We start from the raw sequence: 25,649 nt of genomic DNA on the forward strand, positions 1-25,649 counted from the left end.
TCTGGAGTTCTTTCAGGATCAGTGAGTTAATCTCTGAGTTTAAATCTATAACTTCTCTGCTCTCGTTGCCACGACAACATAAAACATGTTTATAATAATAATCAGTTTTTATCATAATACAGGATTTAAATGACCATTAATTACTTTATAATGTTTCATTATTTTGTTGAAAGACTTAAGGGTGTTTTTAAAATAAGTAGAATAAGAATAAAATAAGTAGTAGATGCCACTGTGTTAGAGTAAATGTACATGGAACACAGCATTACTGAAGGATTTTTTTCTCTCGCCTTAAAAAAATATTGCATTTTAAAGCAAATATCACCTTTAAAATAAGCAGTAGGAGCTTAAAAACACATGGAGGTCATGTAACAACATGTGGACATGAGCTGTGCAAAGTCTGATGCTGCTGAAGTGAAGCAGAGTGAAATTACAGAGGTTTTAGTAAAGAGATGTCTGGGCGTCCTCTCTTTTGGCACAGTTTGGCACCATCTGTGCCATTTGAGATTTCTTAGGTACCAAATTATTAAAAACCCATTTAATTTTATTTACATGTCACTACAGATCTAAAAATAACTTGTTTTGAAAAAGAAAAAAAAGGATGATAACTGGCTGTAAATGGATGCTTCCTGTGCGGTGCGTAATAACAACTGTGTGACTCTGCAGCGTCTTCAGTTACGCAGCGCCATAGCTCTGGCTTACCTTGGTCAATAAGGGTGATTGACAGCTCGTTTTAAACGTCTAAACCGGTAGAATCAGACCCCGGTCTCCAAATGCGTGTGAATCACTTCATTAGCGAGTCAAAAGGACATAAATGCACATGACGCATTTGTGCGGACATTCGCCTTTCTCTAATCAGAACGATCTAATGTCGCTCTGTAATTATCAATCAGACCGGGATTTGTTCCCAAAGCCGCTTTTCAATGTGTGCGCAGTGACGGTTTTTTTATACTCCTGCTGTTTGATCCATTGGTGTTTTAACTGTGTTTGGTGAACATAAGAATGGTTTATATGAGTTTCTGACCTTTCTGTGGGTATGCAGCATGTCTGTGTTTGTTATAGTTAGAAATGGTTTTATAACGCAACCGTGAAGAAGAGGTTAAGAGTTTAACGCAAAGGTTTTTTTTAACACATTTTTTTTTTAAAAATGTACGGGTTAGATTACAGTTATCATTCTATGCATATTCTGGATTAACCTCTGATGATATTTTCAATCAAATGTAAGGAAATGTGATTTTTGAGAGTTATTTTAAGACTTTAAAACAATGGTTATTTAATATTATGGCAGAAATAATATACATTTAATGTTCTTATAAATGTCCTTTCTGGATGTCGATTCTGGATCAACTTCTGAAGATATTTTCAAAATAAAATGTGGGAAAAATGTACGGTTTATATTACAATAATCATTCTGTATATTGTAAATCAGACTTCTGACAATGTTTTCAAAATAAAATGGGACAAAAACTGATTTACGAGTACTTGATGATCATTTTTCAGAGTTTAGAATAACGTTTTTTGGGGATTTTCTGTAATTATTACAAAAATACAGTTTACCTGAGAATAATCAATCTATGTCTAGGTTTAACTCACTATATCAAAAGCATATTTATGATCAATCGAATCAGTAAATAGCAAAAACTGGTGGCGGGCCACATTGAAATCCACGGGTTTGAGACCTCTGAAATTAACCAGGGTCTTTGAATGCATCTCTTGTGCTTCTTTTCTTCACACATTTATCCAAAATGACGTTTTCATGAATGTGATAAATTGTGTTTTTAATGCATCACTAAAAGAACTGAAAAGCACTAGCGTGGCGACACGGTGGAGCAGCGCCTCGCAGCAGAAAAGGTTCCTGGTTTGAATCCCAGCGGCGTACGTACGACCTCTGAGCTGCAGTTATCTGAGTTTTCTAATCATTCGAGCCGGAACATTGCACATAAATGTTGTGATATGATATCATTGAGCTCATGTTTCCCTCCTCCTCATTCACTTCATCACCTGCAGAGATTAGATTAAGATTACCTGGAGTATATTTGCACCTGTGTGTGTGGAATGTGTGTGTTTATTTTCCGGTTTTGGTAAAAGTCCCCGAGAGTGACTGACACCATCAATGGGATTAACCCGAGGGGAATATTATACCGCCAGTTTGGGAGCGATCAGGGGGGCAGCACTGGGTCGTACCAAGTCAGCGGCTCTGATATTTGATCTGTGTGCGTGCGTGTGTGTGTGTGTGTTTATATTCATTCTTCAGGTTGAGTAACGTCAACAGCGAGCGCTCAGGTGACCTAGATCTGTTATGCAGACGCAATTCCTTTGTCTTATATAAACATTCCCTGTGTTTGTGTGTGTGTGTGTGTGTGTGTGTGTGTGTGTGCGCACTGAAACATTCACTTCTGTGACAGGAAAGATCACAGTTTTTTAAAGGTTTTAGCTCAGTTTATTTGCATTTAACGCATTAAAATGGCACAGAAACTAGCCAGGGTGAGGAGGTGAGATGAAGAGGATCTTATATTAAATAAAAATCATCTAATCTGACTTCAGAATATCCAAAATAAACAGTGTTTGTAATGTTAATCATTTGAATTGTTACCAAAACGCTCGTAATGAGAGCTTTTTAGATGTTGGATACGAAGATAGTCTTGTATTTTGGCTTAAAAATATTAATAATAATAATAATAATATATTAACATATACACATAAAAATAGAAGCATTTCTTTTGCAAAAGCCGAGTTATTTTAATAATATGTCAGACAAAAGATGGATTAAGTTGTTAAAAATGCAGGAATAATCAACCAAAGAACGAACTCTACTCAAAATACATATTTAAATCACAAAAATATGGAAAATATGAGTGATTAAGATGCTGCTGCACTCTCCTCTGTGTCCAGTAGAGGGAGCTCTTTCATCACGTCACACACACACACACACACACACACCACCTGATTCTCCGAGTGCGTGATTGACACAGAGCGTTTCCAGGTGGATGAATCGATCCCAGAGCCGATCGATAACTAAATGTCAGTTTATGTTAGTGACGCTGGAGGTGGAGACGGTGCAGGTGCGCCCTCTGGGGGGTTGTCATGGTAACGGGCTTTAGCTGTTACCATCCTTGGTGTGATCGTTATGTGTGTGTGTGTGTGTGGTACATACCTGACAGTTTCTCATGTTTGTGTGTGTGTGTGTGCAGATGGAGCAGGTGTCAGATGATGAGCTGGACCATGGAGCAGAGGAGGAGGACAGCGATAAGGAGGACCAGGACCTGGACAAGATGTTCGGAGCCTGGCTGGGAGAGCTGGACAAACTCACACAGGTCAACGCACACACACACACACCCCCACACACACACACTCAAAGACATAATGACCTTTAACCTCACCCTAAAACCAAGTCAAAGTCAAAATTTCCTCACAAAGACAGGTTTAAACTAGAGACACACACACACACACACACACACACACACACATATATAGAGTGATGGTGTGCGGTTGCATGGATACACACTCACACAGGTAGAGGAGGAGAGAGTAGAGGAAGGATCTGTATCCATGGTAACCTGAACACTGCTAATCCTCCGCTGTATCCAAGCAACACTAGCTCACTCACCATCACCACTGTGTGTGTGTGTGTGTGGACTGCATGAGTGTGTGCGTGAGCGCTCCTCAAAGTCAAACGCCCTTCTCAGGTCGATCATCGATCATCGAGTCACTGATCATTGATCAGTTACCTGATCAGCCTGTTAATCCCTCACTCACTACAGGATAATTTGGCCAGATTATCTGTTCAAATCAGCGTTTTTTGGCCTGTTTTTGGACATTGAGACAAAAATCTCGACCGAATGTTATTTTAAATGTGTTTCGTACTGTAAATTTCAAATTTAATACGCACAAAAAGCTGGTGTTTCGTGTCCAATTACAGTGTTTTTACTCATTTTAAATAGTTAAATTGTCAAAAACTGCCAGATATCGAAAGTTATTCTGGAAAAATTATAATTTTTCTGACCTTTTTATGTTTAAAATAAATCTAGAAGCATAGACCGGGTTCATATTGTTATTCCAAATTATAAAGGATTATCATGAATTAAATCATAGATTATATTGCAATATTAAAAACATTTTTTTAAATTGCATTGTGTTTTTTTAGCCTCTACTTTTTAACATTTTCAGATTAAATATTTGTGGAATTTCAAACACCTTCTGCTCGTAATTGTTAAATTGTAAACAACTACTAGATATTGAAAGGTATTCTGGAAAAATTATAATTTTTGGCACTTTTTATGGGTTAAATAAGTCCAGAAGCATAGACAGACATTGTGAGGTTTAGGCGTTAGAGTTAATATTGTTATTCCAAATTATAGAGGAGAAACATAAACTAAAGCATAGATTATGTCGCAAGATAAAAAAAAAATTGAGATTAAATTTTAAATTAAATTTGTATTAAATTTTCAGATTCATTATTAGTTGAATTGTAAACACCTTCTGCTCGTAATTGTCTGTTTCTTTGTAATAATCCAGATGTTTATTTTCCTCTGCAGAGTCTGGACGACGGTCGACCGCAGCCCAAACCTCTGCAGAAGCCTCCTCTCAGGCAGGAGACGAACATGGCCAACTTCTCCTACCGCTTCTCCATGTACAACATCAACGGTGAGACACTTATAATATTATTATTATTATTATTATATATATTAAAAGTGTCTCCAGTGTCCTCTGACGCTCCCCTCCGTCTCCGCAGAGGCTCTGAACCAGGGCGACACGGTGGACCTGGACGCCCTCATGGCCGACCTGTGCACCATCGAGCAGGAGCTCAGCACCATCTCCAGACCCAACTCCACCAGGCAGAGCAAAGGCCAGCAGAGGGCGCCGGGGAGCCGCGGAGCCAGCACCAAGCACACGGGGACCGGAGGAGGAGGAGGAAGCAGCGGAGGTAAATACACATAAAATACTTTGTTTTTAAATTATCGTGAGTTTAAAGATGGAGGCAGTGAAATGAATCAGCAATGGAATTTATTTTATATTAATATATACATTCTATATTTATATATACATTTTATATTTATATATTAATTTTACACTTATATATACATTTTATATGGTATGTAAATTTTATATTTACATATACATTTTATATACATTTTACACTTGCATATACATTTTATATTTACATATACATTTTATGTACATTTTACATTTATATATACATTTTATATTTACATATACATTTTTTATTTATATATACATTTTATATACATTTTACATTTATATATACATTATATATTTACATAAACATTTTATATACATTTTACATTTATATATACATTTCATATTTACATATACATTTTTTATACATTTTACATTTATATATACATTATATATTTACATATACACTTTATATTTTATATACATTTTATATTTACATATACTACATTTTTATATACATTTTATATTTATATATACATTTTATATTATATATATATATATATATTTTATGTTTACATTTTATATTTATATAAACATTTTATATTATATATATATATACATTTTATATTTATATATAAAAGAGATTTATTGTTTAATTCAGGAGTACAGGAAAAACTCTTGAAACTTGGTGCAAGAGGGCTCTATAGCGCCCCCTAAGGTGCAAACAGAGGCATGTATTTATGTAGCCATGGACGCATAAACACAACAAAACAGTTAAAAACAGCTCATAAAACCAAAATAAAACATTAATAATGTCTTTTAAATGGTAAAGCTCTTAAATTTCCTCTTGAAATTCATTTAAATAAACATAAATAAACATCAAATATGACCTTGTGTATATTTCAGGCAGCACCAGTAGCAGCACTCGGGCCTCGCCGGCCAACACGGTCCGCGGCGGCGGCACCAGCGCTCGCCCCGCGGCGTCCAACATCTCCCTGGACGACATCACGTCTCAGCTGGAGAAGGCGTCTCTGAGCATGGACGAAGCCGCGCGTCAGACGTCCTCCTCCGCCTCCTCTTCCTCGTCCTCCTCCTCGTTCTCCTCCGCCACGCTGCGAAGACCCTCGTCGGGGTCGTCCGGCGGTGGAGGCGGAGGTGGTGGCGGCGGTGGAGGAGGTGGAGGCGGGCAGCACCGCAGGACGGGCTCAGTGGGCGGAGTCAGCGAGCAGGAGGCTCCGTCCCAGAGTCAGCGCTCCAGCGTTAACTCGGCGTGTGCCTCAGCGTCCAGCATGGACTCACTGGACATCGATAAAGTGATGGCAGCAGGAGGAGGAGGAGACGTGGACGGACGCAGCGGTCAGAGCACGCAGGGACACGCCCACACCAGCACTGAGGTACACACACACACACACACACACACTCTCAGGGACACGCCCACACCAGCACTGAGGTACACACACACACAGGAGTGCAGTGACACGTGTGTGTATGAAGTATTTGCTAACAAAGCTTCAGGTCAATTCACTTTCTGCCTAAAGAGGCAAAAATAAGGACGTTACTGTCTTTTATTTTGAAGGAAACTGACACTGTGTGTGTGTGTGTGTGCTGAATTGACCTGAAGCTCGCTGCTGTCCCGCATGTTTAACCACGCAGCATTGAAAGACGACTCGGAGACAACTGAGAGATGAGTCAAAGACGAGTCACAGAAGACTGAGAGACGAGTCAAAGACGACTGAGAGACCAGTCACAGAAGACTGAGAGACAAGTCAAAGACGAGTCAGAGACGACCGAGAGACGAGTCAAAGACGACCGAGAGACGAGTCAAAGACGACTCGGAGACGACTCAAAGGCGACCGAGAGACGACTCAAAGGCGACTCAGAGACGAGTCAAAGACGACCGAAAGATGAGTCAAAGACGACCGAGAGACGACTCAAAGGCCACCGAGAGACGACTCAAAGGCGACTCAGAGACGAGTCAAAGACGACCGAAAGACGAGTCAAAGGCGACTCAGAGACGAGTCAAAGACGACCGAGAGACGAGTCGGAGACGACTGACAGACGAGTCAGAGACGACTGAGAGACGAGTCAAAGACGAGTCGGAGACGACTGAGACGACCGAGAGACGAGTCAAAGACGAGTCAGAGACGACTGAGAGACGAGTCAAAGGCGACTCAGACGAGTCAAAGACGACTGAGAGACGACTCAAAGGCGACTCAGAGACGAGTCAAAGACGACCGAGAGACGAGTCGGAGACGACTGACAGACGAGTCAGAGACGACTGAGAGACGAGTCAAAGACGAGTCGGAGACGACTGAGACGACCGAGAGACGAGTCAAAGACGAGTCAGAGACGACTGAGAGACGAGTCAAAGGCGACTCAGACGAGTCAAAGACGACTGAGAGACGACTCAAAGGCGACTCAGAGACGAGTCAAAGACGACCGAGAGACGAGTCGGAGACGACTGACAGACGAGTCAGAGACGACTGAGAGACGAGTCAAAGACGACTGAGACGACCGAGAGACGAGTCAAAGACGAGTCAGAGACGACTGAGAGACGAGTCAAAGGCGACTCAGACGAGTCAAAGACGACTGAGAGACGACTCAAAGGCGACCGAGAGACGAGTCAAAGACGACCGAGAGACGAGTCGGAGACGACTGATAGACGAGTCGGAGACGACTGAGAGACGAGTCAAAGATGTGTCAGAGTCTTCAGGTGTCCTAACAGAGTGACTCAAAGCATGTTGCCTTGCTGCTTCTCCTGCATGTGTTCATAATATCTGTGTTGTTCCTGCTCTCTGTGCACAAACACACACCTCCTCCTCCTCCTCCTGCCTGCACCTCCTCCTCCTCCTCCTCCTCCTCCTCCCCCTCCCTCCTCCTCAGCATGTCACACTGCGACGGGCTCACAGTCAGCCGGCCAGACGGCAGCTGGACTTCACCTCACAGGAGGGTGAAGGTGAAATGGACCGGGCCACTGTAAGTGTGACGGCCTGCACGTGTGTGTGTGTGTGTGTGTGTGTGTGCACGAGTGTGTGTGTACGACGTTAGTCCAGTTAGTTTCCGATCACTTTGATTATTAGTGATGATGCAATGTTTAGAATTCAACATACAGACAGAAAAAGTGATTTTAACCACTTCATTTTACTCTTAGACAGACTTTTTCAACATTCACTCTCCCACACCAAAGCCCATAGAGAAAACCAGTGATTTTAACATCACAGCACACAGGAGTTCACAGGAGTTGTTGATCCACTGCTGCCTCCATCACTAACTTCAAATGTCTTATTTTGTCAATTCGGCTTTTGAAATCCTTCGTTCCGATTAACCTCAGTGACACAAAGCGACCACACGAGGCAGCAGTAGACCAGCAGCTCCCTGTGTCCCTGTGAGCTAAAAATGCTGGTTTGTTCTATGGGGTTTGGTGCAGGAGAACAAATTCTGTAAACTTAGATTTTAATGAGTTGAGGGTTTATTGTGAAGTGACAAAAATCTGTTTTTCCTTGTCTCCACATGGTCGGCCATGTTTTCAATTAAAGCGTCAGTCACACACTTTAAAACGCCCTGGATATGCAGCCTTTTGTGTGTATGTGTGTGTGTCTGTGAACGTAGCTTTAGCCTTTAGCAAAGTGTTGCATTCATGTGCGCCACGTCATATATCTGCCTCTGTACCCACAGCTGCAGCTAACGACCAACCACGCTGCATTCAGGGAACCTTCTCACGCTTCCACGCTTAATAAGAATAATAATAATCCTCCAAGAATCATCTGGCACTGACTTCTCTTCTTCTTCTGCTTTTATTTTGTTATCTCTGTCTTACCCAAGCACTCCTATCTGGACCAAGAAACCTCACTCATTCTGAAAAGCATAGCTGGAAAACCTTCTCACCTGCTGACCAAGGTGACCGCCTCACACACTCGCTTCTTTACCTCTAATCTGTGTGTGTGTGTGTGTGTGTGTGTGTGTGTGTGTGTGTGTGTGTGTGTGTGTGTGTGTGTGTGTGTGTGTGTGTGTGTGTGTGTGTGTGTGTGTGTGTGTGTGTGTGTGTGTGTGTGTGTGTGTGTGTGTGTGTGTGTGTGTGTGTGTGTGTGTGTGTGTGTGTGTGTGTGTGTGTGTGTGTGTGTGTGTGAGAGTTTCTTTTCTGCCACGCATGTCTTTAAATGGGGAAATCCATCTGCTGCTCACGCTCTCATCATTTTTCAGCCTCTGTTGGACAAAAAGTAGTTCAAAGAAATGGTGGTAAATTCAAAAATGACATTAAAAATCCAGACGAAACCAGAGGTTTTCAAAAAACAACAACGTGAGAATGGGATTTTTACGCTGATCTGCTGCTGACACATCGCTGTTTTTAATGTTTTATTTCACTTTTCGTATTCTCTTCTTCTAGAGTAAATATCCAAAAAAATAATATATATATATGTATGTATATATGTGTATATATGTATGTATATGTATATATGTATGTATATATATATATATATATATATATGTGTATATATGTATGTATGTGTATATATATGTGTATATATGTATGTATGTGTATATATATGTGTATATATGTATGTATGTGTATATATATGTGTATATATGTATGTATATATTATATATGTATGTATGTGTATATGTATATATATGTGTATACGTGTATGTATGTATGTGTATATATATGTACGTATATATATATATGTGTATATATATACGTATATATGTGTGTATATATATATACATGTATATATGTGTATATATATACATGTATATATGTGTATATATATATATACGTATATATGTACATGTATATATGTGTATATATATACGTATATATGTATGTATGTGTATATATATGTGTATATATACATGTATATATGTGTTTAAATATATATATACGTACATATGTGTATATATATATACATATATATGTATATGTGTATATATATAGGTATATATGTGTATATATACATGTATATATTTATATATATACATGTATACGTATATATGTGTATATATGTATATATTTGTATATATACATGTATACGTATATATGTGTATATATGTATATATTTGTATATATACATGTATACATATATATGTGTATATATACATGTATACGTATATATGTGTATATATACATGTATACGTATATATGTGTATATATACATGTATACGTATATATGTGTATATATACATGTATACGTATATATGTGTGTATATATACATGTATACGTATATATGTATATATATACATGTATATTTATGTATATATGTATATATATATATTTCAAAGTTATATATCATGAGGTCCTTGAAGGCCTGGAAAGATGCAGCACCCCCTTGTGGCAATAATCTGGGCTAAAGAGTCAACACTCGAAAGGAATATTTAAGATTATCTCTATTTAATTGGTAACTAAATGCCAAGAAGTGGACTGAGGGAGAGATTTAAAAAGGGGAGGAGTCTGGCACAACAAGCCTCACACTGATTGGACAAGAATGTGCAAAAGTGTGGTTTAAGAAATCCAGTGGCATCAGGTGAATGCAGTATCTGGTGTCTGACAACAGGGGGCAGTAGATACACTGGTTTCTATCATCTCGTATATATGTGCCAAAATTCAAAATGGCCGACTTCCTGTTGAGTTGAGGCCATGGTTACGGTCGACTTTTTTCTTCGTCTCGTTCTATAACATCTTTCCACAAAGTTTCGGGAAATTCGGTGAAACTCAATTTTGCCTCTGTTTTTTTCACTTTAGGGGGCGCTATAGAGCCCTTGAGCAACACACGGGTCCAGTAACTATGCCAAGATGGCCTTTTTGCCCTACCAGACCTCCGTGCCAAGTTTCAGGAGTTTTTAATGCACGTTAACCTCCTCAAATCTACGGATGTTGTAATAATCTGAAGGATTAACAATAGTTTGGGCTCCTGTAATCTGTGGCTCCACTCGTTTACACCTGAAAACAGTGGATTAGGATCTTATTTACACGTTAAACTCGTCCACGCTGCTTCTTTGTCGCAGTCGTTGGCCGTCACTCAAAACTCTTCTTTTATTCTCCATCGTCACATGTTTCAAATTTGGCCGCTGTCGCTTTTTTTTTTGCGGTGATTTACGCCGCCATCGCTGCGCGACGCGTCGCCAAACGCTCGCTCAGGAATTCCTGCTGCGTTTGAAAAGCCAGAGCTCCTTTTTAGTATTCCCTGGAGCACGAGTGATGACTCTTAATCTGGAAGAGATTAAGTCTGAGGCTGTGAACGAGTTCAGGACGATGAAAAGAGCAGTTTACGTGTGATTTACTTACCCTAAAGAACATGTTTCTGGAACTTTGCAGCATTTTAGAACGCTTTTTGGTCATTTTTTTGTAACTATGGAAGAGGATGAGGGCCACGTCAACATAATTTTGTTAAATAAATACATAAATAATACATTTCTGAGATGTGAGATGGAAACTAAATCTAAATGTTGAAGGAGTTTCTTCTCAGAATTTTGATTTAAATCACAGACTTTTGTGAGATTAAAGTCACAATTTAGAGTTTTTATTTTTAGTTCAATTTATTTTAACCGGGATTAAAATCATTGAGATTAAAAATCTCTCTTCATGCAGTAGTACATGTTTATAACAATAGTCAAATAAATATGCATAATCTGACTTTAACTGCAGATTTTTTGTTGTTAATTTACAGTAGATTTAAACAAAATCTTCAGCTAAAATCTCCTGTTTGTTTGTATCATAAAAATGTTGGAATCTGTTGGAAAGTTTCAGATTAATAATCTGATCATGAAGAAAAATGGAGGGAGTTGTCACTAAAAAATAGTAACACAAACTACTAAAACAATCAAAACATGACAAAAAAGAGGCATAAATGTTAGATTTCCTGCGTCCAAACGCACCGCGTCTCTAGCCCTGACTCTGGATTATAATCTGAACAAACCTGCGTGACGTGGCAGACTAAAGGCTCTGTCACATTAATGTGTGTGTGTGTGGGGGAAAAGGGAGTCTGGGTTACAGAAGGGAGGCGGGGCTACACTCTCACAAACACACACACACAGAGCTTCACTGTCGGGGGCCGGCGTTGGCGTCAGTCACGGTTTCCCCTCCTCTCTCAGATTGGCCGATTCATGAGCGTTCTGTGAGGATTATGCTCTTTTTTTATTGATTCGGCACGCTCTGTGAGGGGGGAGGGGCTTAGCACCTCACTACGACTCATCACGACCTTCTTCACTTGGGCTTTTTTATGTCAAGTTGAGCTTGAGATGCTGCGCCGTCAGCTCGTCTTCACAGGACGTGGATCTGAAGGCTTAATCCCAGCAAACGGTGGGATTTTAACGTCATAATCTGTGGGAATATTCATCCCTCGCGTCCGGACGCGCGCGGGGACGTCTTTGATCGCCGCGCTCGTCAAAAGGACCTCGGCGCCTCATTGTCTCCTCTGTGCAGAGATCAAAGGAGACGCCGCGCCGCATGAATCCAACATGGAAGCGCGAAGCGGCGAGAGTGAGGCGTCGAGCGTGTTCTAGCGTCGCCATTTTTCCTCGCGGCTCGTGACACTCGATCACGCCCTTGATCAAACGTCGTATACGCGAAACGTAGACACACGCGCGACCTGTGGGGATGGAGGTGATGGCGTCTTGTTGGAGGCGGCAGGTAAGAGGACGGTCAGGACGGGGGAAACGGTGTACGCTATACGGGTACGCCATCACGCCTCAGGCGTTTTTATTCCCGAGGATTAAGAGATTAAGTCCAGAGTGTTGGACGCGTCATTACGGGATGAGATGATGTACGATATTTGTACGATTTTTTTTTTTTATCGCGATACGTACAAATATCGTACATACGATACGGTATATCATATCGTAACGTATGTACGATATTTGTACATATCGCAATTTTAAAAATGAACTTGCAGATAACGTGGAAATCGTTAATATTTCACGCTCGTGGCTTTTCACAATATACAGTCCTAGTGATCTATTCTAAACGGCCACAAGGGGGAGCTGCATCTTTTCGGTCATCGCAGAACCTCGTGATTTATAACGATCTTATTTTATCGTCTCATTTGTTTTACTAAAAGTTTCTTATCTGTCGAATGTTGTTTTTGAAGCAAACGGTAAAATTCTTCGTCAAGTTTTTTTGAAAGTTTGTAATTCTTTTGTAAGTTTTTTTTGCTAACGTAAAATTTTGACTTACCATTAATGATTAAAAAAAATGGCAACACAAAGTTTTGACGTTTAGTCAAATTATTTTCATGATTTTGTTGTTTTGCGGGTTTTTGTTACATTAGTTTCTTGTTTTTCATTTTTTGTAGAATTTACTAAAAAAATTTTAGACATTAGTAACATTTTAATTTAGGATTAATGATAAAAAGAAATTGGGGCATCATAAGTAAGTTTTTTTTGTAACAATTTAAATGTTTTTGGGACAATTTTCTTATTTGGAGATTTTTTTTGTTTTCAACTTTTTTGTAAAATTGGCCCAATATTTCAAGTATTTTGTAAAATTATAAAAATATTTTGTAATTTTAGATGTTTTTGCAGAACATTGGTTTAAAAAAAATGATATTTTTCTGTTTCATCTCTTTCAAAAACTGAGACCAAAAACTCAGATTTAATCCAAACTCAACATAAATTATGGTCAGATTAATGTTTAAGAATGAAAAACAAACATTATAAAATCACATTTTTTACACTTTGGTGCCGTAATGTTGTGATAATCCCTGATAATCTGATCAGAATAATAATGCTAATGACATGTTGCTGTTGTTTTACCTGTGTGTTCATCAGGAGGAGCAGGCAGCCAAACTCAAGGCAGAGAAAATCAGAGTCGCTCTGGAAAAAATCAAAGAGGCTCAGGTTAAAAAGGTAAAATCACTTAATTTACTTTTTATTGTCATAGTTGTTCTTATTATTATTGTCTCAGTTTTCTCTGTGTGTGTGTGTGTGTCTCGCTGTCATGTTAGTTTCTTTGTGAAGTTCAGTCTCACAGAGAAGGCGGAGCTAGGAGAAAATAGGTCATTGTGTGTGTGTGTGTGTGTGTGTGTGTGTGTGTGTGTGTGTGTGTGTGTGTGTGTGGATTAAACAGACTTCAGAGTTTCCACCATTGAATGAAGCGAGCCTGTGAATGGATGATGATGATGATGATGAGTCTTCACTCTGAAAAAGTCACATGACGACATAAAGAGTGTTACAACAGCAACATGTTCTGGATTATTACTTTGACAGTTTGCCCTAATCTGGATTTATGGTTCATTCCAACAACTTTATTACTGTTGAACAATAGTTGAAGAGGATTCCAGACACATTTAAGTATTTCTTGAAAGAAAAACAAAAAAAAGAATGTCAGAGTTGGCGCTTTGATGCCAGAATTCTGTCTTTTTTTTCACGAGAATAAAGTCTTTGTGCCTTAAAGAATTGTGCCTTAAATCTCAGAATTCACAACTTTTTCCCCCACACAATCAAAGTCATAATTGGGATTTTAATCTCAGAATTATGCCTTTTTTTTGCGAGATTAAAGTCAGAATTGGGATTTAAAAATCTCAGAATAACCCCCCCACCAGATTAAAGTGTGACTTTAATCCCCAAAATGTTTTTTTTTTCCTATGAGATAAAAGTCTCAACTCTGAATTTGATCATAGAATTCTTCGAGATTAAGGCCAAAGATCAAAGTCATCTGACTATCATTGAGATTTAGGCCAATGATCAAAGTAATTTCGTTCAGATTATTTTAAATTAAATCTGAAGATCAAAGTCATATGATTTAATCACAGAATTCTTTGAGATTAAGGCCCAAGATCAAAGTCATCCGACGATCACATTGAGATTAAAGCCGAAGCTCAAGAGTCATTTCGTTTAGATTTGTTGAAATTAAATCTGAAGATTAAAGTCATTTTATTTTAAACACATAATTCTTTGAGATTAAGGCTAAAGATCAAAGTCATCCGACTTGTTTCAGATTTGTTGAGATCGAAGTCAGAATTTTGACCTTTTTTTCTCAGAATCTTGACTTAAATCTCAGAATGTTTTTGGTAAGATTATGTCATTTATGTTCTCAGATTAAGATTTTCTTGATGTAAAACCTGGGCTGGATTACTTGTGTGACTGCAGTGATGTGTAAATAAACAGCAGCGTTTTTTCTCCTGTGTTCTCCTGCGATCTCCTCTGATCTCCTGTTATCTGTGATCTCCTGTGATCTCATGTGTTATCATGTGATCTCCTGTGTTCTCCTCTGATCTCCTCTGATCTCCTGTGATCTCCTGTGATCTCCCTCAGCTGGTGATCAGGGTCCACATGTCGGACGAGAGCTCAAAGACCATGATGGTGGACGAGCGTCAGTCGGTCAGACAGGTGCTGGACAGTCTGCTGGACAAGTCTCACTGTGGATACAGCCCTGACTGGGCTCTGGTGGAGACCATCTCTGAGCTGCAGATGGGTGAGCAAGCTAACGCTAATGCTAATGCTAACCACTCACTCTGCCACACCAAAGCCCATAGAGAGAATCAGTGATTTTTAAAAGATTTTAACATCACAGCACACAGGAGCTGTTGATCCTCTGCTGCCTCCAACCCTAAATTAAAACGTCTTATTTTTTCACTGATTTTCTCTGTGGACTTTGGTGCAGGGAGAGTGATTAAAATAAAGACTCTTGCGTCTTATATTCACACTTCTCTCTTTTCTCAGAGCGTATCTTTGAGGACCACGAGAACTTGGTGGAGAACCTGCTGAACTGGACTCGTGACAGTCACAACAAACTCATGTTCACCGAACGCATCGAGAAATACGCTCTTTTCAAGAACCCTCAGGTGAGTCTCCACTTTGGGCCTTTTATACCAGATTAAAGTCATGTTTAAATCCCAGAATTCTGGCCTTTTATTAGAGATTCAAGTCAAAATTGTGACTTTAATCCCAGAATTCTGATCTTTTATGCGAGATTAAAGTCCGTTAAGGCCTTTTATATGACATTAAAGTCGTAATTGTGACTTTAATCCCAGAATTATGGCCTTTTATGTGAGATTAAAGTCATAATTGTGACTTTAATCCCGGAATTGTGGCTTTTTATGAGAATTAAGTCGTGATTGTGACTTTAATCTCAGAATTCTGACCTTTTATGTGAGATTAAAGTCATTTGTGACTTTTATCCCAGAATTGTGGCCTTTTATACGACATTAAAGTCGTGATTGTGATTTTAATCCCAGAATTGTGGCTTTTTATGAGATTAAAGTCGTGATTGTGACTTTAATCTCAGAATTCTGACCTTTTATGTGAGATTAAAATCATAATTGTGACTTTAATCCCAGAATTATGGCCTTTTATACGACATTAAAGTCGTAATTGTGCCTTTAATCCCAGAATTATGGCTTTTTATATGAGATTAAAGTCGTGATTGTGCCTTTAATCTCAGAATTCTGACCTTTTATGTCAGATTAAAGTCATAATTGTGACTCTGATCCCAAAATTATGGCCTTTTATACAAGATTAAAGTCATAATTGTGACTCTAATCTCACAACAGTTTTGTGTCATATTTTCGGTAACATGGGGATTAAAAAGTGTCAGTTTTTGCTTATTTTTAGTCACAAATGTGATTTTTTTAATTGTATTAGTTACATTTATTAAAGTATATGCATCTTCTGTGTAGCTGCTTGTGTATTCAGAACATGTGCCTCACACACACACACACACATTGTTTATGCATGCTCAGCGCTGCCCCGTGTGTTTTTGTGGAAGTAGGTCGGCGCTCTAAAGCGAGTAAAGGTGAATAATTTATTCCACATAAGACAGACGTCTTCACGTCTCTGTGTCCTCTCCTCACTCTCAGAACTACTTGCTGGGGCGGAAGGAGACGTCAGAAATGGCCGACAGAAACAAAGAGGCTCTGCTGGAGGTGAGATTATTTACAAAGACGACTTTAAACACCTGTAAACGAACGATTCTGACTGACCGCGTGATGTTCAGGAGTGTTTCTGCGGAGGCTCGGTGTCCGTGCCGGAGATCGAGGGCATCCTGTGGCTGAAGGAGGACGGGAAGAAGTCGTGGAAGAAGCGTTACTTTCTCCTCAGAGCGTCGGGAATCTACTACGTCCCAAAGGGCAAAGCTAAGGTCAGTGAGAGGCTCAAGAAGAAGAAGAACGAGAAGGTCTTTAAAAAGTGTCAGACAGGACGTAATCCAGGGAGAGAAGAAGAAGAGTGTGGTGGATAGATTAGCCAGTAAAACACTGGAAAAATCTGCATTTTATCTAATAACTCACTTCAATCTCAGAATTCAAGACATTTTATACGAGATTAAAGTCATAATTGTGATGTTAATCCCAGAATTATGGCCTTTTATGTGAGATTAAAGTCATAATTGTGACTTAATCCCAGAAATTCTGACCTTTTACACGAGATTAAAGTCATAATTGTGACTTGAATCCCATAATTATGGCCTTTTAGATGACATTAAAGTCATAATTGTGACTATAATCCCAGAATTCTGACCTTTTACACGAGATTAAAGTCATAACTGTGACTTTAATCTCAGAATTATGGCCTTTTATGTGAGATTAAAGTCATAATTGTAACTTTAATCCCAGAATAATGGCCTTTTATGTGAGATTAAAGTCATAATTGTGATTTAATCCCAGGATTCTGACCTTTTACACGAGATTAAAATCATAATTGTGACTTTAATCTCAGAATTGTGGCCTTTTATGTGAGATTAAAATTATAATTGTAACTTTAATCCCAGAATGATGGCCTTTTTTTTACTAATTGAAACTCATAAATTTGCCCTTTTATAAAACATTAAAGTCATAATCCACTAAATTGTCTTTCATGAGCTAAAGGAAATAAATCAGAGATTAAATTCAGGGATTTTCAAGGTTTGAAAAATCCAGACTCAAAGTTGTCTTGTTAGCTGAATAATTTGCTTATTAGATGGAGATATAACTAAATAAATAGTCAAAGCTGTGTGTCACAGGGATTATTCTTACACATTCCCATCTCTTTATGTGATATAAACTTTAAAATAATCTGTTTATGTTCATATTAATCCAGCACAGCTGCTTGAATGTGAGTTGTTTTTGTTGATTCCCTCATGATGAGTTCCTCTGGTCTCCTCTGGTCTCTCAGGCCTCCAGAGATCTGGTTTGCTTCCTGCAGCTGGACCACGTCAACGTCTATTACGGTCAGGATTACCGCAGCAAATACAAGGCTCCCACAGATTACTGCCTGGCCCTGAAGGTTGAACCCCTGGATTATTTAAGTGTTGCTTTCAAAATTTCGGTCTTCTCTTTGAAGCATTTGTGGAGAGTGAAATGTGTTTTGTTGTTTGGTTTTTGTAGCATCCACAGATCCAGAAGAAGTCTCAGTACATCAAGTATCTGTGCTGCGACGACGTCAGGACGCTGCACCAGTGGGTCAACGGGATTAGGATCGCTAAGGTAAGTGTTAAGTTAAGTTTAACTGCACTTAAAGGGATAGTTGGAAATTTTGGACATAAGACCTATTTTCCAACTCAGCCGGTGTGATGGAGACGTCTGGAGACGTTTTCAAGAAATTTCATTCAGTTCTTCTAGTTGCCGAGTTTGCTGATGCTATGGCTAGCGCAAGTCAATGGTAGCAGTTAGCATGGCATTAGAAACACTCATAGCGACTCCACAGTGCACCAGAGGCAAATCGATTGTAACGGCAGACTATCGATGTACATATCTGTGTTGATAGAATGTTTGAAATAAAACCAACCTTGCAATTTGAAGGATTTATGTCTCAGCAGCAGCAGCAGCAGCGCGTCATACTTCCAGCAGCGGCGGACTGATTCCGATTCAGTATAGTGCTGAGAAAGTAGTCCCTCAAAGATTCATGCGATGCGACGTTAGATTTGTTTCAAATATTATTCTATCAACACAGATATGTACATCGATAGTCTGCCGTTACAATCAATTTGCCTCTGGTGCACTGTGGAGTCGATATGAGTGTTTTTAATGCCATGCTAACTTGTATCATTGACTTGCGCTAGCCATAGCATCAGCGAACTCGGCAACTAGAAGAACTGAATGAAATTTCTTGAAAACGTCTCCAGACGTCTCCATCACACCGGCTGAGTTGGAAAATAGGTCTTATGTCCAAAATTCGCAACTATCACTTTAAGAGACATTATCCAGATTAATCCCATGTTATTGTCTTGTCTGTGTGTGCGTGTGTGTGTAGTATGGAAAGCAGCTCTATGTGAACTACCAGGAAGCCATGAAGAGGACCGAGGCGGCCTACGACTGGTCCTCTCTCTCCACCTCCAGCATCCGATCCGGCTCCAGCTCGGCCAGCATACCTGGTCAGTTCACTGTCACTGTCACTTTAAGTCTGAGATATCTTTAAGAACCGATTTTACGTTTCTTTATCTCAACCTTTTCCAACAGGAAACTCAAGTTCGTAAACTCACTCACTCTCCCACACCAAACCACATAGAGAAAACCAGTGATTTTAGCTCACGGGGACACAGGAGCTGCTGGTCTACTGCTGCCTCTTGTGGTCACTTTGTGTCACTGAAGTCAATCTGAACAAAGGATTTTAAAAGCCGAAGTGATAAAATAAGACATTTGAAGTTAGTGATGGAGGCAGCAGTGGATCAACAACTCCTGTGAACTCCTGTGTGCTGTGATGTTAAAATCGATGATTTTCTCTATGGGGTTTGGTGTGGGAGAGTGAGTGAGTTTACCAACTTCCGTTTCCTCTTCACAAACTCCGTCTAACAGTGAGATAAAGTGGACAAACGCATTGTTAAGATACACAAACGTGTGTTTACAGAGTCCCAGTCCAATCACTCGGGTCATTCAGACAGCGGCGTGGACACAGGCTCCTCCCACGGTCGCTCGCAGAGCGTGGTCAGCTCCATTTTCTCCGAGGCCTGGAAGAGAGGAACTCAGATCGAGGAGAACTCCAAGGTACGTAAAGGTTTTTTTTTTAAGATTCTAAAACATAAAACGGTACAAACTTCTTCCTTTGTTTGGTTTCAGGGTCTGTTTTGAGGCACATTTTGTTGATAAATAAAAAACATTTATGAAAAACATGGAAACTAATGTGAGGAAAAGCTACAAAAACTTGTGACGTAAACTTACTAAAAAAAAGCTAGTGCTGTCAAACATTAACCCACAACGCGTTTCCATGACGACTGACCGGAAAAACACGTGTGACGTCATGTTTACGTGACTCCCGATTGTTAAAATGAGTCTCTAAAGCTACGCTAAACTTTAAAAACAGAGGCACACATACGCAGTACACAGGTACGCTAACGTAATGTGTAGCGCTGGTCTTTTCCTTTAATAAACAGACCACTCGAGTTCCACTGTAGGCTAACGCTAATGCCGCTAAACGGAACTAATGCAGCTAACAGAGCTAACTGGTAAACGGTGCCTGGACTCCGGTGTCGCGGCACGTAAACATGACGTCACGCACGTCTTTTTTCCGGTCAATCGTCATGGAGACGCGTAATGCCGATAAAACGCGTAACTGAGGCTAACTTTAAACATCGCAAACAACAAGAAAGCGTAGCAAAATGTTACAAAACTACGTCCGAAAAACAATAATATGAGGAAAAAAACCATATCAATGTTGTCATTTTTGTATCGTAAAGTTACCTACGCAGTTCTTTCAACTGAAAAACGGTTGTAAATCAGATTGCGATAAATCGTGAGGTCGCACAATGACCGCAAAGATGCAGCTCCCCCTTGTGGCACTTCAGGGTAAATCACAAAAACGTGTGTTTTCTTTGTCCCAGATGAGGACGGAGTCGTCCAGAGGAGGAACTCTGCCGCACGCCACCCACAGCCACCGACACCACAGCCAGCATTCAGTGGACCACCCTGCTCTGACTCCGCCTCCACAACCACAGACACAGACCCCGCCTCCACAACCACAGACACAGACCCCGCCTCCTCCACAGCAGCAGCAGCAACAGCCTCCACCGCAGTCGCCTCAACGCCCTCAGCAGCCGCCGCAGTCTCCACAGCAACAACCGCTGCCGCCACAGCAACAGACGGTCAGCAGCTACAGCCACATGACAACACAACAACAACAACAACAACAACAACAACAACCACAGACGGTCAACAACTACAGCCACATGACAACACAACAACAGCCACAGACGGTCAACAGCTACAGCCAAATGACTCCACAACAACAACAACAACCACCACAACAACAACAGACGGTCAACAACTACAGCCACATGACAACACAACAACAACCACCACAGCAACAGACGGTCAACAACTACAGCCACATGACAACACAACAACAACCACCACAGCAACAGACGGTCAACAACTACAGCCACATGACAACACAACAACAACCGCCACAGCAACAGACGGTCAACAGCTACAGCCACATGACTCCACAACAACAACAGCCACAGACGGTCAACAGCTACAGCCACATGACAACACAGCAACAACAACAACAACAACCACCACCACAGCAACAGACGGTCAACAGCTACAGCCACATGACAACACAACAACAACAGCCACAGTCGGTAAACAACTACAGCCACATGACTCCACAACAACAGCAACAGACGGTCAACAGCTACAGCCACATGACAACACAACAACAACAGCAACAGACGGTCAACAGCTACAGCCACATGACAACACAACAACAACAACAGCAACAGACGGTCAACACCTACAACCACATGGCTCCACAGCAACAACCGTTACAACCACAGCAACAGATGGTAAACAGCTACAACTACATGGCTCAACAACAACAACAACAACCACAGACGGTCAACAGCTACAACCACATGATACATCAACAACAACAACCACAGACGGTCAACAGCTACAGGCACATGGCCCCACAGCAGCAGCAGCTCCCACCACCACCACCACAACCACAGACCGTCCACAAATACAACAGTCCACCACACACAGTGCTACGCTACAACTACTTAGCACCACAGCAGCAGCTCCCACCACCACAGACCAACAACAGCTACATGCCTCCTCCTCCTCCTCCTCCACCTCCTCAGTCTCCACAACAACAGACGGTCAACAGCTACATGCCTCCTCCTCCACCTCCTCCACAGTCTCCACCACAGTCTCCACCCCGACAGCCACAGACAGTCAACAGCTACAACCACATGCCGCCACCACCACCGCAGCAGCAGCAGCAGCAGCAGCAGCAGCAGCAGCCCCCGCCTCCTCCTCCTCCTCCACCTCCTCCACCACCTCCTCCTCCTCTTCCGCCACCCCCAGCCCATGTGGTGTCACACCACTCCCCAGCTCCCACCATGTACAAGTTCAGCACCATCACCAGGCTGCAGAACCAGCGAGCGGCGCAGGCCCCGCCGAGTCACCACAGGCTCCCCGCCCATGCTCCGCCTCCGCCCGTCGCCCAGGCGCCCGTCAAACCCAACGTCAACCACATCGCGGCGCGGACCAACGTCCCGCCCCCTCCGCCGCCGCCGCCGCCTCCTCCGCCCTCCGTGCCCGCTCCCGGTTCGGCCATGGCCGTGTTGCGGCTGGGACCGCCCAGTCCCGCGGCCCCGCCTCCCTTCGTCCCTCCTCCCCCTGGACTCGCGTTCCCTCCGCCCCCTCCTCCAGCCCCGCCCGCACCCACGACTCAGCAGTTTTACTCCACCGGGCTGAAGCAGGCGCTGAAGGAGCGCTTCCCCAGTCCGCCGCGGGACCTCCCGTCTCCACACGAAGACCTGGACGAGTCCCCGCCTCCTGCCCCTGCTCCACCACCACCGCCTCCTCCTCCACCTCCACCACCTCCTCCACCGCCTCCCCCCCAGCAGTTCCCAGTACAAGCCCAGTTTCCTCCTCCTCCTGCTCCACTACGCAAGACCTTCAACCCGGGCTTTGTCCCTCAAAATGTCCTCAAACCCGTGTCCCCCGTCACTCCCTTCCCTCCTGCTCCGCCTCCTGCTGCCTTAGGTGGTCCAGCCCCGCCTCCTCCTCCGCCCCCGCCTCCTCCCGCTCCTCTTAAGAAGCAGTTCAGCCTTCAGTCGGGGAACCACCCACCTCCGACTCTGCCCAAGCAGCACAGCCTCTCCAAAGCGGCCATGTGCACAGGAGCGCCCCCTACCATGTCTCTGGTGAAACAACTCGCCAGCCACTTTCCCGGAGCTCCGTCGCAAGCTGTCAATCACGCAGAGCTGCCCAAAGCTCCGCCCCTCTCTCCACCTGCAGTCAAGACCAAACCAAAATGGCAGCCTGGAGGAGGAGGAGGAGGAGGAGGAGGAGGACCGCAGCTCCAGTCTCCAGACTTCCCCCCTCCTCCTCCTGACACTAACACTGGCTTCCCTGCTGCTGCTGCTGCTCCTCCTCCTCCTCCACCTCCTCCTCCACCGCCTCCACCAGCACCCGTTACTGGCCCGACTCCTCCCCCACCTCCTCTCCCACCCGGGAACCTGTGCTCCCCCTCGGAGAGGTCGCCCTCCGGCAACTTCGGAGGGAAGAAACCTCCTCCGACGCCGCAGAGGAACTCCAGCGTCAAGGCGGACGGCGCCGCCTCCTACGAGGAGTCCAGGAGGAACTTGCTGAGCAAGTTTGCTCCTCAGAGCCACGCCTCGCCTTCTCCCCCGTGTCCCTCCTCCGCCTCCTCCTCCTCGTCTACAGGGTCTCCTTCCAAGGACGCCGCAGCTGCACCTCCTGCTCCCCCGAAACCCGGCAAGCTCAACCTGTCCAACTTGCCGTTAGCTCTTCAGGCTAAAGTTAACTTCCCGTCTCCGCCCGCCGACTCCTCCCACTACTTCCCGCCTCCTCCTCCGCCCAATGACCTCTTCCCGCCTCCTCCTCCTCCTCCGCCTCCTCCTGGCGGTGACATGCACAGCGGGGGAGGACCTCCCAGGGTGGCGGTGGTGAACCCGCAGCCGCAGGCTCCTCCCCCTCCGCCGCCCGTCTCCCTCGTCAGCAACTCCACGTGGGGCAAGAGCTCGCTGAAAAAGACTCCTCCTCCGACGCTCGTGCGGCGCGGCAACGCCACGCCCGAGCCTCCTCCCGCTCCTCCCGTCTCGCCTCCGCCCACCTCGGGTCAGCCCAACTTCCTCGCCGACCTCAACCGGACACTGAAGCGGAAGTCGGTCGGGCGCCCGGGCTCCGGGAAGTCGGACCCGGCGGGGACGATGGACGACATGGCGCTGCCGCCGCCGCCGCCGCCCGAGCTGCTCCAGAGCAACGGCGGCAACGGCGGCTTCGCGGCGGGGAACATCTCAGGCTATGCAACGCTGCGACGGGGGCCGCCGCCGGCGCCGCCCAAACGCGGCGACGCCACCAAACTGACATGAGAGTGTTGAAGCTGACGCACGAGAGAAAAAATACTCTGTAAATATAGACCGTGATCACTTAGTATTTACTAATTATTATTATTATTATTATTATTATTGTTATTATTTTTTTTAAACATGCTTTGCATTCTGGATCGACGGGATTTACGTTATCGGGGGCAAACCAAGACTGGAGCGGGTAAAGTTTGAAGTCCCGGGAATGAACTCGATTTTCCCGGGATTGTCGGAACTCTCCGGGAAAAACACACTGTAATCGCCCTTTACTGTAAATCCAGGAACACAAACAAACAACCGGACTGGAGTCAGAAACTGTCACTGGATCCTGAACCATGTATTCTTCTCCGCTTCTTTGCCATTAAGTCTGTGCCACGTTTTTTGGAAACTTAAGAGAAAAACAAACCCCGGAATCGGGATCGGGATCAGGATCTTTGTGCTTTGGTACTGCATGGACCTCATGTAACAACACGCTGTAAAACATGACGCTGTTCCGCTGTGTGTGTGTGTGTGTGTGTGTGTGAGAGGGTGAATGTGAATGAACACATGCATCGTTCCCACCGAGCGCTAAAGTCGCGTTAGCTTCGTTTCGCAGATTCTTCGCGTTTCAAAAAAAGCGGCTGTCGTTGATTCGTCGATTTTTTTTATTCTTTTTTTATTATTATCATTTTTTTCCCCCCCGGCAACAGAGAATGAAAAACACGAAAACGCACCTTTCTTTTAACCCTTAATCCTAATCTGTTCCGAACTCGACTGGACTGTACCACTTGGAGGAAACGCAGCTTTAGAGAAGAAAAAGAAAAAAAAGGCCTTTTTTTGAGCGACTTTTTGCTTGTACATGAATTTATTTAATGACTTTAATGAAGTGGAAGGATTTTTTATTTTGTTTTATATACAGTATGTATATATATATACTATATATATATACTGTATACATATATAAGTCAGGTTAAGAAAGTCTGGAGCGGAGTAAAAATGGTCGGCACCGAGGAATGTATTAAAGAAACTAAAACTTAAGCCCCGTTTGGAGCGCGATATTAAAGATCCGTCCCCCGGTGATGGGATTACACGTGATCAGATTATGAGTCCCTGCGTTTAATCTGCGTATCGATGAAAGTGCAAAAAAATGCAGATGAACTGCCGAGGGTCAGAGGTCAGACGTCCACGTGAGATTAGAACGTCTCGACTGTTTGAGCTGAAGGATTTTGACGTTTCGTTTAAACGTCACATGAAGGAGGACGTCGGATTACGTCACCCCGTTTCCTCTCCGTGCCATTGCTGCGCCTTTATTTTGAAGGGCGCGACTGTCAAACTGTGTCCCCGCGTGACAAAAACCAATATCGTTCGTTTGTATTATTCGTCTAAACGTCCACGCTGGGTGTCCTCGCGTCTCCGATTCGAGCCCCTAGAGGGCAGCGTTCCGTTTCTGTTTTCTTTTTGTTTTTTTTTTATTTAGAAGTGCGTGTCATCATGATCATCATCATCATCATCATT

General features: G+C 42.8%; 1 protein-coding gene across 1 annotated transcript; it reads left to right on the forward strand.

The window, feature by feature from the left end:
• Positions 1-3,188: 3,188 nt before the first annotated feature.
• On the forward strand, positions 3,189-25,639 carry raph1b (Ras association (RalGDS/AF-6) and pleckstrin homology domains 1b; the record flags this gene model as incomplete). Its single annotated transcript, XM_083908735.1, has 17 exons — positions 3,189-3,311; positions 4,533-4,641; positions 4,730-4,921; positions 5,821-6,308; positions 7,798-7,890; positions 8,737-8,811; positions 13,676-13,753; positions 15,161-15,320; positions 15,569-15,690; positions 16,705-16,770; positions 16,842-16,985; positions 17,996-18,106; positions 18,208-18,306; positions 19,073-19,193; positions 19,667-19,803; positions 20,637-22,010; positions 22,053-25,639. 17 exons carry the CDS (start codon positions 3,189-3,191, stop codon positions 24,159-24,161), a joined length of 5,601 nt encoding a protein of 1,866 aa, XP_083764861.1. The 3' UTR covers positions 24,162-25,639.
• Between the last annotated feature and the right edge of the window lie 10 nt (positions 25,640-25,649).

This window comes from Microchirus variegatus (assembly GCF_963457635.1).
Source record: "Microchirus variegatus genome assembly, chromosome: 22".
In the NCBI taxonomy this organism is placed as follows: domain Eukaryota; kingdom Metazoa; phylum Chordata; class Actinopteri; order Pleuronectiformes; family Soleidae; genus Microchirus; species Microchirus variegatus.